This window comes from Aedes aegypti, chromosome 2 (assembly GCF_002204515.2).
Source record: "Aedes aegypti strain LVP_AGWG chromosome 2, AaegL5.0 Primary Assembly, whole genome shotgun sequence".
Taxonomy (NCBI): Eukaryota; Metazoa; Arthropoda; class Insecta; order Diptera; family Culicidae; genus Aedes; species Aedes aegypti.
In genome coordinates this window covers 336,494,803-336,513,503 of record NC_035108.1, presented here as the reverse complement: position 1 = coordinate 336,513,503, position 18,701 = coordinate 336,494,803, and the positions used below count along the sequence as shown (strand labels likewise).

The 18,701-nt window shown below is 38.8% G+C and overlaps 1 protein-coding gene across 2 annotated transcripts in view; it reads left to right on the top strand.

The window, feature by feature from the left end:
- The window catches only part of LOC5566914 (protein Star), a 145,766-nt gene that overhangs the window by 117,910 nt on the left and 9,155 nt on the right, over window positions 1–18,701 (top strand). For both annotated transcript variants that reach the window (XM_021846036.1, XM_021846035.1), the window contains exons 3-4: window positions 14,592–15,025; window positions 15,118–15,291. In XM_021846036.1, the coding sequence (XP_021701728.1) occupies window positions 14,592–15,025; window positions 15,118–15,291 (608 nt within the window). The remainder of the gene's footprint in view (window positions 1–14,591; window positions 15,026–15,117; window positions 15,292–18,701) is intronic.

The following is an 18,701-nucleotide window of genomic DNA, read 5'->3' as shown; positions in this document are numbered from 1 at the left end:
AAGATAAGGATAGGAAAAATTCCTTGTTAAAATCTTAAAGAAATTATAAAGAACAATTTCTAAGAAATCCCTAGAGTCATCTTTGGAGAAACTTCTGGTTGAATTTTTGAAGAAGTTCTAAACGGAAGTCTGAAGGTGTCTGGGTTCGATTCCCAGTCGTAATAGAAATTTCCTTTTTGTAATGGAAATTTCCTCGACTTCCCTGGGTATAGAGTGTCATCGTACCTGCCACACGATATGCGAATGCGAAAATGGCAACTTAGGCAAAGAAAGTTCCAGTTAATAACTGTGGAAGTGCTCATAAGAACACTAAGCTGAGAAGCAGGCTCTGTCCCAGTGAGGACGTTTATGCCAAGAAGAAGAAGAATATGCAAAGAAATGCCTGACGAGTTAATTTATGTGATTATATTTGGTTAAAACCAGGTTGTATTTTTGAGCTATCTAAACAAAAATTCTTTCACGAATCCCTTAGGCAAATTCTCGAAGGGATTCTATGGAAAATAATCACAACATGAATTCCTGAGCTAACCTCGGGATGCAAATCTCTCAAATAAAGAAATCTATTCATCCATCCTAGCCTGAGTAAATCTTTGGAGTTATATCTGGATCTTTGGGCAAATACTTGAAATAATTTCTGATAAAATTCTTTGAGAAAATAGTTGAATAATTTGGCGTAATGTCTTGCAAATTTTAATGTGAAATATTGTCACAAGCATCTGTAAGTCATTTATTTTCACCCATTCAACTTTAGCCCATTTAAATTTAGTATCCAAACAGCCCATGGATAACAATTTGAGGTTTCTTCAGTGAACGCGGGCCAAAAATGAATACTGCATGATCTGTTCTCGCATGAATACGCAGTTGTTAATAGACTTTTATAATGAAGCATACTGGCGCACCTGAAAGCTCCGTTCAGTTCACAATGATGATCAGTGCTCTTACAAACGATATAAAAATGATGAAGTCTCATTATCAAATACTATTCAGTACTTTTATCGAATATAATTCAGTTGAAAAAAAAACCAAGCTTTGATATTGTTTCACCTTGAAATAGCTTCAACATGCATTAAATAAAATCTGGAAGCTTGAAACGCTATTGAATAAAATTATTTTGTCAATAACTTTTTATCTATCTGAAATTAGAGTATTCCTTTACCTGGAATTATTATGTAGATCCTGAAAAAAAAACCTGAAAATATTAGGGAATTTCATTTATGTAAACGAGAAGACACCCTGAGATGGAAAATCTGATTGAGAATTCTTCCGCTAGGTGGTGCTAGTGACAAGTTTTATTCAATCATTTGTATCTCAAGATCTTTATCAGCTAGAAGGTTGGCGTCTTTGGCAAAGCTGTTTGAAGAGTGTGGTGAAGAGTCTAATTGGAAATTCATCCGCTAGGTGATGGTATTGAAAACAAATCCTTAATCTTCACTACCTCAAGATCCTTATCAACTAGAAGCTTGGTGTCTTCAGCCAAGCCATTCATTAGATTAGAAGCTATCTGGTGATGGAAAATCTGATTAGAACCTCAGCCACATCACCTAGTAACAAATTTTCTCCAATCTTTTTGATTAAGAGCTATCTGGCCATGGAAAGTCTGATTGAGAAATGAACCGCTAGGTAACGCTAGTAACAAATTTTCTTCCAGTATCGCGATAAACTGGAAAAATAAAGGTTCGTGTTTAACGGTGGAATCTAATTCTGGAATATTTTGATATTTAGATGGCGCTAGAGTAATTTTCCCATAACTTTATATTCGTAGTTTATAAATTGAGTTATAGAAACATATCAAAAGTTGGTTCTCATGGCTTCCCTTAGTCTCTTAAAGTGCAGTTGCATTGATTTTCTGTTTCACTGTTTATGTGGCATATTTCATAACTATTTGAATAACGTATTGATAATAACTTCTGATCGGTCATACATTGGTGCCAATTTTTGGCCTGGTATCCCTTCTTCTTCTTTCTGGCGTTACGTCCCAACTGGGACAAAGCCTGCTTCTCAGCTTAGTGTTCTTATGAGCACTTCCACAGTTATTAACTGAGAGCTTTCTATGCCAATTGACCATTTTTGCATGTGTATATCGTGTGGCAGGTACGAAGATACTCTATGCCCTGGGAAGTCGAGAAAATTTCCAACCCGAAAAGATCCTCGACCGGTGGGATTCGAACCCACGACCCTCAGCTTGGTCATGCTGAACAGCTGCGCGTTTACCGCTACGGCTATCTGGGCCTCACTGGTATCCCTCTATCTGCTGAATAACTTTGCCAAAGGTACCAACCTTCTAGCTGATAAGGATCTTGAGGTCAAGAGGATTAAAGATATCTTTTTACTAGGGCAACCTAGCGGCTGAATTCCTGATCAGATAGCCCTTGATCTGCTGAACAACTTTGCCGAAGACACCAATCTCTATATAATAAGGATTTTGAGATACATGCAATTCAAGACAATTTAATACTAGGGCCACCTATCTGATAAGTTGTCAATTATATTTTTACCTCCAGATAGCTCTCAATCAGCTGAATATCTTTGCCCAAGGCACCAACGTTCTAGCTGATAAAAATCTTGAGATATAGATGATTGCATAAAATTTGTCACTATCAGTTTATTTCGAATTAATTGATCTACTGCTCTTCGAATTGTGGCCAGTCAAAAATTCAAGGTTTGTCCCGCTCCTTTATGGGTTAATATGTAAGGGATGGGTTTCGATCTCAAGTCCAGGGCGTTAGAGTTAGATGTACAACAGGCCCGCTTCCATCTGAAGTGAAGTGAAAATGTTTCAACCGTATTGTCCAGGGCTAGTAACAGGTCTCTTTTTAGAAACTTGATCTCTATTTCGATACAAACCTATAACAAGTCAAGAAGATACAAACCTATGACAAGTATTGAACTCATGGTCTCTACATATTTTTTTTTAAATCAAAATTGTCTCTAAAGTTCTTTGCAGTGAATTCTGATTAGCAGTATCTAACCAATTTTTTTTTCCAAATGCCATTCAAGTTACCAGTTGACCGAATTTTCTAGTAGTTACCATAGCCGATCTTCCAAAGATTCCTTCAGGAGTTCTTCGAAGAATATCCTTAAGGGTCTATTTTACAGTCCAAAAAAAATCCTATAAGAACGACTCAATGTTTTCCTACGACAATTTCTCCTACTATTTCTCCAGCCATTTTCATTAGGATTCTTTCATGAATTCATCCACGGTTTGTTTTAGAAATTGCTCTACAACTGCACCAGAGATCATTCCTGGAAATCTTGTCCAATATTTATGTTTCAAAGATACAAATTTGAGAAGATGTGTAAAGTCATGGATTTCCTCAAATTCTCAATTTTATAAGGTTTTCCCATGAACTATGGCATATAAATCAGTCTTTTAGTACACTCCCTTGTACCATGGGTTCACCCCCTCAAAAACATATAAAAGTGTTTATCAATTGTAATATTTTCGAAAAATGTTTCAATAGTTATCTTCCTTTCGTCTCAACCGAATTAGAAATCCTACTTTGGCCTCGTGGATACTTCATCCGCGGACGCCCCCCCATACAGTGGAGCCTTAGACGACCCCGTTCTTTACACACGCTGCACACACTGGCTGCACCCGCAGATCGATATCTCTGTTGCTAGCGAAGGCAGACCCAGCGGAAAGAAGCCCAATAAATTAATTTAAATACCGCATCCTCCGGGCTATAAAATTATATGTTTTGTGGTTTTCTGTATTTTCCCCCACGGCGGGCTCGTTTCTAAACAGCTTTTCTGCCGTGGGGTTGTTTTGGGTGTTGTTATGTTGCGTTTCCACCTTGTGGTTATCCGGGTCAAATTCTGGGTGTAATTTTCGCCGCTTTCCCCTTGGTTCTATCCAGTGGATTTTGGGGTAGGGGTAGGCAGGGCAATATGGTCACCCGAGAAAATTCGAGATAAAATACTTTGGCGGAATGTTGGCGTGATAAAACCGAAAACTGAGGAATCAAATTCTTATCTCCTGGTTTTTGTTAGTTATTTTTTTTCGTTTTCTTGATTTCTGTTTGGTAGCTTTCGGTTGTCTTTATTTCATTCCTGTTTTTTTTTCTTTTTTGCGTTTGGTCTTAGTGTTATTTGAAAAACTATTTCTAACTTTTGTAAGCCTTAGAAGGTTGGACATATAATAATGTCAAATATAAAGATGACTAGTAATTTAACCGAAATAGGAATGATTAAAATGGTTTGAATCGAGCTGATTCTTGGGGTGCTCATTTTGCCCCGTCTACTCCTAACTATGGCAAGGGCAACCTGCCGTATGCTCTGGAGATGGTATCGCTTTACGCAGCTCCATGCGTGGATTGGGCCCTATGGATTACGCTCAATTTACTGGATCAGATTGTGTATCGCTCGTTCCCCGGACGTTGGTGGTTAGAAGAACTGATTATTTGAAGTAGCTTGTATTATACGGTGTGTAGCAAGAACTGAGGCCGAGGCTCTGGTGGTCAAACAGCGAAGAAGGGTGAGGCCGAAGAACAACAACAAGTGTTAGTTCTGCCCTTTGGTTAATTAGACACCCGTCGCGAGCCGTCTGATTAGTCTGGAATGAGTCTGCAGAGTGCCGGCCGTCGAGCTAGTGAGGGATGCTTCAATGGAAAACGCCTCGGCGAAGATTCGATTGAGGTGCTTTAGAATGAGAAAAACATGTGCTCGGTGATGGGGTAAATCTGACACATTGGAAAATTTACCAGAACTGATTGAAATTTTTTGTTCCACGCTGTCCGAGACGGATGCCATTAGGCCTGAAAGAAGTCTTCTGCAGTGTAGACTGGACAGGCGTAGTCAGTCCCAAGAGTTCATCGACGAAAGTTCGTTTCGAGATTCAATCAAAGCGCGTGGTGATGGCCATTGGCGTAGCTAGGATTTTTTAGATCTAATGACCTGTATTCCATGTAGTTTTTGGATAACTTTAAACAGTCGTTGTACTTTTGATAGAATACAGTTGAATAAACCCGTATCCCGGGTAGAGGCGAATAACAACATAATGATAAAATAAAAACAAATTTTGCAATCATATCTAGTTTAACCTTTATTTTGTTATTAATATATGACATTAAATTTCTAATGAATAGCAAAACATACAGTCATAGCAAAAATTGTCATTGGTCTGTTATCTTTGAAAGTCATGTAATAACTAATCAATAACAAAACATACTATCATGGTAAAATATGTTATTTGTGCAAAAATACTAAAAAACATTCAATGTCTAAAGAATAACGAACTTCGTCATTACATAATGTCATTATTTTGATGTTTGAAAATTTTATTTAAATAATTCATGAGAAAAAATCAATATAAAATTTGGCCAAATAGCAGTTTATCATCTACTTATAGCTTATAGCTCGAAGATTTATTAACAGCAGAATTGTTCCATAGATTTAGTACTAATGAATATATGTGTTCATTTTTGTGTTGGGGAATCTGTGTCTCCGAATGAGGAATGCCTCACACAGCAATCGAATGTTCCATATTTGTACACAGTAACCTCAATCCCGACGACTGTAGTTATGAGTATGTTTTTGATTACAATATGGCTAATTATGACAATATCAGGTACAAAATAAATACAGTAAACTGGTAATCCAATCTTAATGAGGAAGTAAATCTTAAAAGTGCTGTTTAAAACTTCTACAAAATATTGTCGGAAGTAATTCAGGAGGTAGTTCCACTGAAACGTAAAAGACGAGGTTTTGGCTCAAAAAATCCAGTCTGGTTCAATAAGCAGATCATTAACAAAAAGCACACAAAACCTACAAAACAAGTAATAGTAAGTATTTGGAAAAGTATCTGAATATATGTGATCAACTAAATTTAACTATTTCTAATGCACTTACAGATTATAACATAAATACGGAAAGTCTTGACCAAATAATTTCTTCAACTAGGTATGTCAAATCTAAGATCATGGGCGAGATCATGGGCGAGCTCGTGGTTCATCCTTCGTCGCCACACACCGTTCTCCTGCACACCGCCGAAGATCGTCCTAAGCACCCGACGTTCGAAGACTCCAAGTGCTTGCAGGTCCTCCTCGAGCATCGTCCACGTTTCATGCCCGTAGAGGACTACCGGCCTTATGAGCGTTTTGTACATGGTACATTTGGTGCGGGCGTGAATCTTTTTTGACCGCAGCTTCTTCTGGAGGCCATAGTAGGCCCGACTTCCACTGATGATGCGCCTCCGTATTTCACGACTAACGTTATTGTCAGCCGTCAGCAAGGATCCAAGGTAGACGAACTCGTCGACCACCTCGAACGTATCCCCGTCTATCGTAACACTGCTACCTAGGCGAGCCCTGTCGCGCTCGGCCCCACCAACTAGCATGTACTTTGTCTTGGCCGCATTCACCACCAGTCCAACTTTTGCTGCCTCGCGTTTCAGGCGGGTGTACAGGTCTGCCACCTTTTCAAATGTTCGGCCGACGATGTCCATATCATCCGCGAAGCAAACAAATTGACTGGATCTCGTAAAAATCGTACCCCGGCTGTTAAGCCCGGCTATCCGCATAACACCTTCTAGCGCAATATTGAACAACAGGCACGAAAGTCCATCACCTTGTCGTAGTCCCCGGTGGGATCCAAACGAACTGGAGTGTTCGCCTGAAACCTTCACACAATTTTGCACACCTTCCATCGCCGCTCTTATCAGTCTCGTGAGCTTCCCGGGAAAGCTGTTCTCGTCCATGATTTTCCATAGCTCTACGCGGTCGATACTGTCGTATGCCGCCTTGAAATCGTTGAAAAGGTGATGCGTTGGGACCTGGTATTCACGACATTTTTGGAGGATTTGCCGTACAGTAAATATCTGGTCCGTTGTCGATCGGCCGTCAACGAAGCCGGCTTGATAACTTCCCACGAACTCGTTTACTACAGGTGACAGACGACGGAAGATGATCTGGGATAATACTTTGTAGGCCGCATTTAGAATAGTGATCGCTCGAAAGTTCTCACAATCTAACTTGTCGCCTTTCTTGTAGATGGGGCAGATTACCCCTTCCTTCCACTCCTCCGGTAACTGTTCTGTTTCCCAGATTGTGCCTATCGGCCGGTGCAGACAAATGGCCAGCCTTTCCGGACCCATCTTTATGAGTTCAGCTCCGATACCATCCTTACCAGCAGCTTTATTGTTCTTGAGCTGGTGAATGGCATCCTTAACCTCTCTCAAAGTGGGGGCTGGTTGGTTTCCATCTTCCGCAGTACTGACGAAGGCATTTCCTCCGTTGTCCCGTCCTTCATTGCCTGTGCTCTCAGCACCATTCAGGTGCTCGTCGAAGTGCTGCTTTCACCTTTCGATCACCTCACGCTCGTCCGTCAGAATGCTCCCATCCTTATCCCTGCACATCTCGGCTCGCGGCACGAAGCCGTTGCGGGATGCGTAGAGCTTCTGATAGAACCTACGCGTTTCCTGAGACCGGCACAGCTGTTCCATCTCCTCGCACTCCGTCTCCTCCAGGCGGCGTTTTTTCTCCCGAAAGAGGCGGGTCTGCTGTTGCCGTTTCCGTTTATAGCGTTCCACGTTCTTCTTCTTCTTGGCATTAACGTCCTCACTGGGACAGAGCCTGCTTCTCAGCTTAGTGTTCTTATGAGCACTTCCACATTTATTAACTGAGAGCTTTCTTTGCCAAATTTGCCATTTTTGCATTCGTATATCGTGTGGCAGGTACGAAGATACTCTATGCCCAGGGAAGTCAAGAAAATTTCCATTACGAAAAGATCCTGGACCGACCGGGATTCGAACCCAGACACCTTCAGCATGGCTTTGCTTTATAGCCGCGGACTCTAACCACTCGGCTAAGGAAGGCCCCGTTCCACGTTCTGCCGGGTCCCTTGCTGCAGCATGACCGCCCGCGCTACATTCTTCTCCTTTAAAACCTCCTGGCACTCCTCGTCGAACCAATCGTTCCGTCGACTCCGTCCCACGTACCCGACGTTGCTCTCAGCTGCATCGTTGATGGCTGCTTTTACTGTTCTCCAGCAGTCCTCAAGAGGAGCTTCGTCCAGCTCACCCTCTTCCGGTAATGCAGCCTCGAGGTGCTGCGCGTATGCCGCTGCGACATCCGGTTGCTTGAGCCGCTCTAGGTCATACCGGGGCGGCCGTCGTCGTCGTGTCACTTGAATCTGGTGAGTTTCGAAAGGAATGGAAAAAGTCAATGGATAAAAGTAACCATGTAGAAGCTCTTTATACTGATTTAAGTAAAGCATTTGATAAACTGTTAATTTTCAAACTGGGTATCGGAATAAAGCTTCTCAAATGGATCGAATCATATTTAACTGACCGGCAGCAAATAGTGATATTTAATGGCAAAAAATCTAAACCAATACAAGTCACATCGGGTGTTTCTCAAGGATCCCACTTAGGACCACTCCTTTTTATTTGAAATGCGAACGACGTATCTTTTATTCAAAAAAAAAAACACTTCTTATTCGTATATATGCAGATGACATGGAACTGTTTTTAAAAATCATGAAAGATGACGATTCCATAACATTTTATAATGAAATAGTTCTATTTAATACCTGATGCTTTAATAGTTTATTGAAGTTGAATGTTAAAAAATATAACCTAATAGCTTATAGCAGAAAGCGAAACACCCAGAATTTTACAATTAGTTTAGGAAACCAAAATGTTCTAAAATATGATAAAATTAGAGATCTATGAGTAATTTTGGACTCCAAATTAAGGTTCGTTGAACATTAAAACACAAAAACTCATAAAGCGGGCAATATGCTTAACTTTATAAAGCGTTTCGGATGTAATTTTCGAGACCCTTATACGATCAAAAACCTTTACGTTCCTTATGTGAGATCCACTTTTCATCCGACACATCCGACTTAAGGCCGCCATTGAAATTTGTACGCGCCGTTGATGATTGTTGCTAATTCATCTCACGATTTCAAATCAAAGAAAATCAGTTGGTTTAGCACTGACACAGCTGAAAAAGTATCAGCATGCTTTATGTATGTTGTCGCGTACAGTGATACTTTTTCAAGTCAATATAAACTATCAAGAATGAGCTTTATCACTTTGAAACTGCACGCTGCAAAGTCATCATTGCTGCCAAAACGAATGACGGGCTACTTCGCCTTAAGAAAACGCAAATTTACATGCAGAAAAATTGTTGATCTCTATTTTAGTTCAAAAGTTATCAACGTTTTTGTGATAAAATTCCTTTGTCGTTCAAGGCATTTTATTGGAGTTACAAGAATAACAGATCTGGTTTTTCTTGTATAATATTAATATATAATTTAGTTTTGTCTTTCGAACGCCGTCAAAACATATTTTTATACAGCCATTCCATGAAAAACCGATCTAGTGGGTCTCCGAATTCCGTGAAAATTTGCTATTTTGTTCCTTATCCGAAATAAGTATTTTTGGATTTTTTGATTAGGGTGACCATTTCCGAAATAGGGTGACCAGAAAAATCGCGATTTTGCAAAATTTTTATTTTTAAAAAATTTTTAACTTTTGAACCGTTTGACTGATTTTGGACGAAATCCATGAAATTTCACAAAAAATGTGTTTTTTACATGAAAAAACTCAATAGTTTCCGTTTTTTCGTGTTTTGAAGGCCTCGGGACCAAAGGGGCTATTGCTGCTCTCATTTTTTCTTAAAAGTTCAGAAAATTTTACGTAAACTGTCAAATTTTCAGCGATGTATGTTTTTTAGTTTTTGAGATATTTATTTTTGAAAATAAAAAATCAGTTATTTTTCATCGGCACACATTGTAGATCTCAGCGCATTAGATTTGTGTTGATTTTATAGAAAATCATAACTTTTGAACAGCTCAACCGATTTCCAATCTTTTTTTATGGAATGAAAGCTTAAGGTCTCAACTTTTCAGAAAAAATAGAAAAAAAAATAGAAAACTTTGAAAAAAAAAAAAATTTCACATTAAATATATGAAAATTTCTAAAAAAAACTTGAAATTTTTATATTTTTTCACGTTTAAACATATTTTTATCAGATTTTTCAATTTTGTCTGAATAGTTGAAATTTTAAGCTTTCATTCCATACAAAAAGATTGGAAATCGGTTAAGTTGTTCAAAAGTTATATTTATTTTTAAACATTACAAATCTAATGCGCTGAGACCTACAGTGTGTGCCGATAAAAAATGACTGATTTTTTATTTTCAAAAAATATATTTCAAAAACTAAAAAAATACATCGCTGAAAATTTGACAGTATACGTAAAATTTTCTGAACTTTCAAGAAAAAATGAGAACAGCGATAGCCCCTTTGGTCCCGAGGCCTTCAAACACGAAAAAACGGAAACTATTGAGTTTTTTCATGTAAAAAAACACAATTTTTGTGAAATTTTATATTTTTCCTGAAAAGTCAAAATCTTTAGCCTTCATTTCGTCCAAAAAGATTGAAAATCGGTCGAACGGTTCAAAAGTCATATTTTTTTTTTATAATAAAAATTTTGCGAAATCGCGATTTTGCTGGTCACCCTATTTCGGAAATGGTCACCCTAATGAAAAAATCCAAAAATACGTGTATCCTTATTTCGGATAAGGAACAAAATAGCAAATTTTCACGGAATTCGGAGACCCACTAGATCGGTTTTTCATGGAATGGCTGTATATTTGCACCAATCAGAGATATTGACAATCAAAGTAGGCGTTTTTTTTTGTGAGAAAAACAACAATAACACCCAAACGGAAGGAGATAGCGAGTTTCCTCACAAAATCACGCATTTTCAAAGCTCTAAAAGTGTTTCCTAGACTTCTTTGATAAGATATTTGAATTGAAAACGCTAGAGCCAGAAAACCTGTTTTGTTTGGAACACCGTATGTCACCGGCTCTAAATCGGTCAGTTTAAGAGATAGGGTAGATCAAAATTCAATGCGACCATGCTTCTTCTTCTTTCTGGCGTAACGTCTCCACTGGGACAAAGCCTGCTTCTCAGTGTTCTTATGAGCACTTCCACAGTTATTAACTGAGAGCTTACTATGCCAATTACCATTTTTGCATGCGTATATCGTGTGGCAGGTACGATGATACTTTATGCCCTGGGAAGTCGAGAAAATTTCCAACCCGAAAAGATCCTCGACAGGTGGGATTCGAACCCACGACTCTCAGCTTGGTTGCGACCATGCATTGTACACATTATGCATATGACGGGATTTACTTCACGCGAAAAATAAGTTTATCGCAGTACCTACGGCACGTCAGTGAAAAATAATACCTCCATCTATTGCTAATACCTCCATCTATTAAACATCTTTAGTTGTGGTATATTTTCAATTTGTGTTCCTATGTTGCGGTATCCGTTATTTTCTTATGGAATCCGCTATTACGGGAACACTTTAGCGGAACTATTGGAACTGGCGAGAAAACTTTAAGTAATCTTGTAAGTATTTAGTCAATTTTGAAGGAATTCCAACGTTGTTTTCTACTTTTCCCGGTCTCAAGAAGCTGGTCTATTGATAGGCAGTTCCAGCTCCGTAGCTTATTCAATGAAAACAGTATTAACGGCACTACCGCAACTATTTGTGGGCTTTGTGGCCGTGCGGTTAGTGTCGTCAGGTATTTAAGCGCATCGTGGGATGGGGTGTGGGTTCGATTCCCGCTTCAAGCCTGATTCGCTGCTGACAAGTAATTTCTTGGCCTATCTTGATGCGTGGGAAATTCCTGCAAGGAATCGATCAAGGAAGCGATTTTTTTCTGATCGCAGTACGCAGTTGAAAAGAGATGTCAGTTCAAATGGGAGTCGCTGTAGGAAATTTCTGCAAGGAATCGGCAAGAAATTTCTTTAGCGATTCCTGTTCAGCAGCAAATCAGGCTTCAGCCATTGAAACTTTTCGGCAGGAATGTTTCTCGGCTGTGCCAGTAGAGCATGCTTGTCCGTTGTCTAGTGTTAAATTACAGTCTGTGCAGCTAAATGGCTGAAGACGGTGTCCGTGTTTTTCATAGGAGCACCTACAACCATTGGATTATTTACCCTACAAACAAAACTTTTTTTGCAAAGTGCCAAAGGGCCTAACTAATGCAAACAACTTTGTGGAAAACCGGTTTCATCTAATGCCTCATTCTAAAGCTCAAAATTAATCTTTCCGTGTAGAACTGCTTTCTGGATTATAGTGGCAGAGGACCAGCAGTGCTGACTCGCAATGTGCGATGGACTGGATGGACTGCGTGGTGTCGAGTTGTCTTGTTTTAGCTCTTTGCGTTTTGTACACGCGTCAAAAATTCCACATGAATTGATTTCACTAATATGTGACTGTCAACACATTTAAACACGATAAACATAATTTATTATCACCTTATGTTTCGGACTCTACCAAATTTATTAATATCCACAACTGTAAGCTTTTGTCAGAGCATTTATTAAGCTTGTCCGTCTTCACAGCATACCTTGATGAAATTTTCCTAGAGTGATTTTTTTGTGCTGACACTAAAGAGATTGAAAGAGTAGAGATTGTGTTTGGCTTTGTCTAGCACGAAAACAAATTATCGTCTACACCTTCCTTTGAGTTTACTCGCAAAGAATGTGAGACGCACAATTAATTTCAGAGTGGCACGCATGTGTTTTGCACAGCACTGAGTTTTCAGGCATTCCCTGCTACCATGTTGTGCCAACATATTTACTCCTTTTTATTTATAACAGTTTCAAAATTGATTGTCTCAAATGAACTTTTGCCCCACCGGTAGCTTAACCCTCTAATACCCAAATTTTTATTTTCGATCTAAATATCATTTTCAGGTATTTAAAATCGTTCTACACACGTTTTGGACACATTTTTATTTTTATCCGCAAATCTATGAATTTCGGTTTTTGATTTTTATAATTTTTATTTTTGAACATCCCTATCCTTTTTCATTTTTTTGAAGCCTCTTTTAGTTACTGATTCTTAGCAATAATAAAACATAAAGTTTTGACGTTAACTACCTCTTACGGCAATATACTGGGTGTCAACTGAAAATCCAAAAAGGTCGCGACTGTCACGAAATTATGTAAAATTTTGAATACTAATAACTCAGCCATTTATCGGTAGATTTTCAATATTTTCCCACCAGCCGGTCGGAAATTTATACAACATTTTACTCAAATGGAGAAAACTTTTGATTTTTGACGATAGACTGTCGAAAATTGGGAAAATTTCGACTCCTTTCTTACGCAACACACTAATGGCCATAAAAGCCGAAGGTCAGGTTTGAAACATTATTTTTAGTATTCCATGCGATGTGGATGTTAACGAATGTGTGATTCTACAACGATTTCAGGTTAATTTGACAAGCGAAAGCACACAAATTTAATCATAAGCTAAGGGTGTCGGTTTTACCCCGATTTCCCCTACTCAGAAATACCAGGCATATTCAGCTGAAATAAATCTGAAACAATCTTGATCATTTATGCAATCCGATTATAAAAAATGCATATTTCTCCGCTGTCTTGAAATTTTTATAATAGTATAATAGTATTTAATCATACAAAACATTGATTTACATCAATTTGTATTATTTTTTTTATTTCCATGTGTGGCTTCATGGGAAAAATCTGGAGGTGGTCCGGTCCCCTTGGACCCCCGGCCCCTACGCCAATGGTGATGGTCAGGTGAAATGACACGGCACATATGTTATTTGAAAATACCCGGTCATATGTGTCGGTGGTGGCACGCGAGACATTCAACCGATCGTCGCCAGTTTTACCATCTGGGCTGGACTCAGACTATACAATTAATGGGGCTGGTGCCAACGAAAACAACCTATTACATATTTGACTGCGACGTATATCGGATCAGACATCAGGGGGGTTAATGAGTTCAAGGCAGTCGAATTGAATACGGATGTTCATTTCTCAATATGATTCTATTTTGATACAATCTAACTAAAGCATCATCATTGAGGAGATTCTAAATTAAAAGTTAAGTGATATTCAACCTCCCATATCTTCTTTAACGCCCTTAACATCCTTACCATAAAAATAGTGTTCAGTGAAATTGTTAGTTTTCTAAGTGATGATTTAAAGGTTATTCAAAGACAATGTAAGTTTATATGGAAATCATTATGGAGACATTTTGAAAAGTGTTTCAAACACGTTAGTACTGAAATGTAATTTCGAACTTATCATCTCATAATGATAACTCATTTTTTAAACAATAATAAAAAGTTTGCTGAAGATAGCAATTTAATCCGACGAATAGGAGAAAAGATATTCATGAGTTTGTTTGCCATTATTAAGCTTCACATGGGATTACAGCCCTGAAAATATCTACAAAAATCCCATACAAAATTAGCTCAGAGAGAATTTGTTTCTCCAGCAACTTCCTTCATACACATTGTGTATACATGTTTTATATTGTACAAAACATGAATAAGGGTTTCATGCCAACTCTAGCAAGGACGAACCATCCATAGTTTGTTTAAAAAAATGTTATCATAAGTATGGAATGAGCTCACCAGTTGGTTATCCATCATCAACTAAACACGAATGTTTTTACGCCCTCGCACAACGTCGCTCACCCCAGAATCAAAAGACCATGTCCTCGGAAAGACCACGATAGTCTCTAAACTTTTCCAAAGTTTCCAATTCTAAATCTACTGAATCAACTTATCCCTTCTAATCTCTCCTTGCAGAAATTCGACACCAACAGTTCCGGCTGAACATGTCCCGCGACTACGACCTGATGGGCGTTCCCCAGGATAACCCCGCCCTGGTAAAGTACGTCCGCGACATCCACATGAAGAAGTACCCGATGACGTTCATGCGCAACGCCAACACCCCAATGGAGCACCTGAATTTCACCAACCGGCACGAGCTTACCCCCGAGATGGCGCACTTCATTTCCGATCTGCTCGGCAAGAAGCGCTTCGGAACGTTCTTCCAATCCCTGACCGGCATCAGCGATTCCATGATGACGGCCCCCTGGCTGGCCGAAACCATGAACTGGGGCGGCTATCTGGTGGAACCCGATCCACGAAAGTACTTCTCGCTGCGCAAGCAAAACGCCTTCCGGCCCAACGTGCAGGTGATTCACGCGTGTCTATCGCCCAACACCTACCCCAAAGAGGTAATATTCCGCCGGTTGATGATTGATTGACGGGCCGGGTAATTTGAATCTCCCTCACCGTTCCCTATTCTGAACTGAATTTTTCACCGTAGGTTACGCTTCACCACGACGACGACAGCGAGGTGCGCATCAACAGCGTACTGGACGAGGAAACGGAATGGTTCCACCCACGTGTCAAATGCTTCCCGGTGTACACACTGATGTTGGCCGTCAACAGGACTTCGATTGATTTGCTCAGCCTCGGCTGCCAGGGACAGGAGTTGCAGGTAGGATTGATAATTGCTCTATAATGGATTGAATTAAAGGGCACACTTCAGACATTGATGATGGATTGGGTTTAATGTCGTGGACGAACCAAATACTGACAATTATAATTGTTCATATATCTATCGATTATCTTTTTTTTTCGATAAACGTTTTAAAATGGTACTTCTTGTCCTTTACGATAACGATAATGACGTGAAAGACATGTGCACGTGTTGCCTAATTGAGTTGTCGTTCATTATACGGTTTCGAAATTGACCAAGATCTGAATTGTTACAAAGCAAGTTTGCTGTTGAACCAAAGAATTAAAATTTCTGCTGCTTTAAAGCAATTCGAAGTAAGGTATGCATAGAAAAAGCTTCTCGCCCATAGGAAGCTTCTCGCAGAAGCTTTCGAAGCTTCTTTCAGAAGGTTGATGTACTTATCTTGATAGACTGAAACCTTCATCCAAAAGCTTAGGAAGCTTTTCTAAGAGGCTTGGAAAGCTTCTCCTAAATGCTTTATAAAATTTTCTCAAACCAGCTTTTTCAAGAAATTGTTGATGCTTCACCCAGAAGATTGTAAAGTAGCTCTCCGAAGCTTATGAAGCATGAGAAGGTTCTCCCAGAAGCCTTCACGATTAGCTTCGGTTTCACATTGATGAATATGATAAAAACTCGCAAAAATAATTTGAAAAATACTTGAAAGCTTACTGCTATTTTATTATATTGTGGGGAATATCCTCATTTCCAATAATACGGGACAATTTAAGCATTTTCAATGAAACGACGGGACAGCTCGTCAAGGTGGTGAAAACGGTACTGTCACGTGAAAAATGGAGGATAGATGTGCTCCCCAAAACACGGTCCTCCGTGCGGCGTCTGCTGTTGGCTAGACGGGTTTTTTTTTTGTGGAGGGGCTGTCAATCGAACCCATGACCTTCCGCTTATGCAGCGAAAGCGTAACCTCGAGTCTACGGATCCCCCTAAAGAAGCTTGTGGCATTTATCCCAGAAGTATGAGAAAGTTCTAACAGTAATGTGGGAAACTTTTTTTCTCCTAGATGTTTAAGCCTTGATCACTACGCGTGTAAAAATTGTTCAAAGTTCGCGCGAACTGTTCGAGCTTCTGTAAGAACGAACTGTTCGTCCGTATATTACACAGTTCGGGTCAGTTCAGTTTTCGTCAAAATGTCACTTCAATTGGCTGCTGTTACTGTATTCAAAGTATTTTATTCACAAACGATTTCTTTCAAGAAAGAAATTATTCAAAAGATTTTCTTTCTGAATTATTAATTAATTATTGATTCAATCTATTTTCCTTCTCTATGCAGGAATGTTCAGAAATATCGTTGGAACCTCAAGATCTTCCTTCTCAATCAATATGTCAGCAAAGCCTCTCAAAACCCATCTACAGATTTCATTTGAATTTTTTTCCAGCATTTCCTTCATGTTTGCTGTATAGCTGGGATTTTATATATTTTTCATGTGAATCTACCCAAAAATCCGTTAGAAATTTCCTCAGTAAATCCTCAAAACTCAAGACAATCTATGGCAGAACACTATATAAAATTTCATTCAAGGTTTCTTCCAAGAGATTTATACGGGAATATTTCTGCAAAATTCCAGAAGGAATTTGTTGCGTTTTTCATTTACGGAAAATTTTATAATATAAAAAAAGTTTCACTAGTAAATCCTTTAGATATTGCTCCATCGCACTCCTATAAAATTAACTCGAGTAATCTACAACGTTTTCAGCTATTTCCTCTAATGCTTTGCGCTGTTCTTTAAATGGATCTACCGCAAAAGGCCGAATCACAGAAGGCCGAAATTTTAAAATAAAATTGTATTGTAAACCACATACATTCCGTACATTTTATATAATATCTTGAACATTTTTACAGTAAGGTAAGGAGGGATAAGATAACCAAGTAACATTATTAGCTGAATAAGAGTTTATAAATGGAACATTTTTCTATCGAACCTAACACTTCAGTTGTCGCGTATTTTGTATTTGTAAAACACAGGTAAGGAAACCTCGTGACAACTGGAAGGGTAAATATACGATGAAATGTATTATTAGAAGCTTAGCGATCTCATGAGCATTTGAACACTTGTTACGCCCTATCCCAGCAGCAATCATTTTCCTGGGGCTCATTCACAAACTTCATAACGCTGGAGGGGGTGGGTGGGTGTCCTTGCGATGTTACGGCTCATGCAAAATTTGTAAAATATTCATGAAAAAACCGTTACGAAAGGGTGGGTGGGTGTCGACAATGGCCATTTTTAGCCTTATGAAATTGTGAATATGATTTTGTGATTCGGCCTTTTGTGGTAGGCTAGTATGTCATCGGCCTTTTGTGATTCGGCCTTCTGTGATGTGGGCCTTTTGTGATTCGGCTTTTTGTGATAATCCCGTTTAAATCGTTCCTTCTGAAATTTCTCCTAAATTTTTTTCGACGTATTAAAGTATTTCTCATAATCATCCCATAGTTTGCTATTGAAAAGCTGCTCTTAGAAATATCTAGATTTTTTTTCGTAGAATGTGACTCCTATTCAGGTACGGATTACTCACTTCCAAAATTCAATTCAAAATGTCTTGAGTTAATTTCTTTTAAAATGTTTTTGGAATAGAGAATAGGGTAGATGTACCAAAAGTGGAGGTACTAAGCACGATAGAACTTCATTTAACCGCCTAAATTAAAGAAGCGCAATCAATGTACATGTTAATGTTGTAACGGGAAGTGACGATCATTGACTTAATGAGAAAAATGACTTCGTCGCAGTAACCCACGGCATGTCAGTGAAAAATAATACCTCCACTATTGGTACACTGTTCCTTTAGTTGCGGTATATTTTTAATTTGTGTTGCTATAGTTGCGGATAGCACGGATATTTTCTTATGGGATCCTCCACTATAGGAACACTTTACCGCAACTATTGGTACAAGTAAGAAAAGTTTTTGTAATTTTAGTGATATATCATCAGTTTTAAAGCAATTTGAACGCTCTTTTCAACTATTGCGTGTATCAATAAGCCAATACGTCGATTGGCAGTGTTGGTTCTGGGGCTAATGAAACAAAATCAATGAAAACGGCACTACCGCAACTATAGGAACACCCACAGCTAAGGGAACACTTACCCTATATCATTTTTATTCCGAATTTTGGATGAATTCTTTCAAAAATTTATTAGGGAGTAGGATCCGTCATTAATTTTAGAACTTTTAGTAACAGTTTTTATTTTGGTTTGAAATCAACGTTTACAAGAAAATGTGTTCATTGTATATTATTCTCTTCAACCGAAACAAAGTGAACACATTTTCAGCAAACAAATGTCAGTTTTGAGCGAAGAAACTGCTTTTGAAGTTTCGATCATTACGACGATGGACTCTTGAACGTTAACGGATAACATAGTTCATAAGCTTTCTCAAAG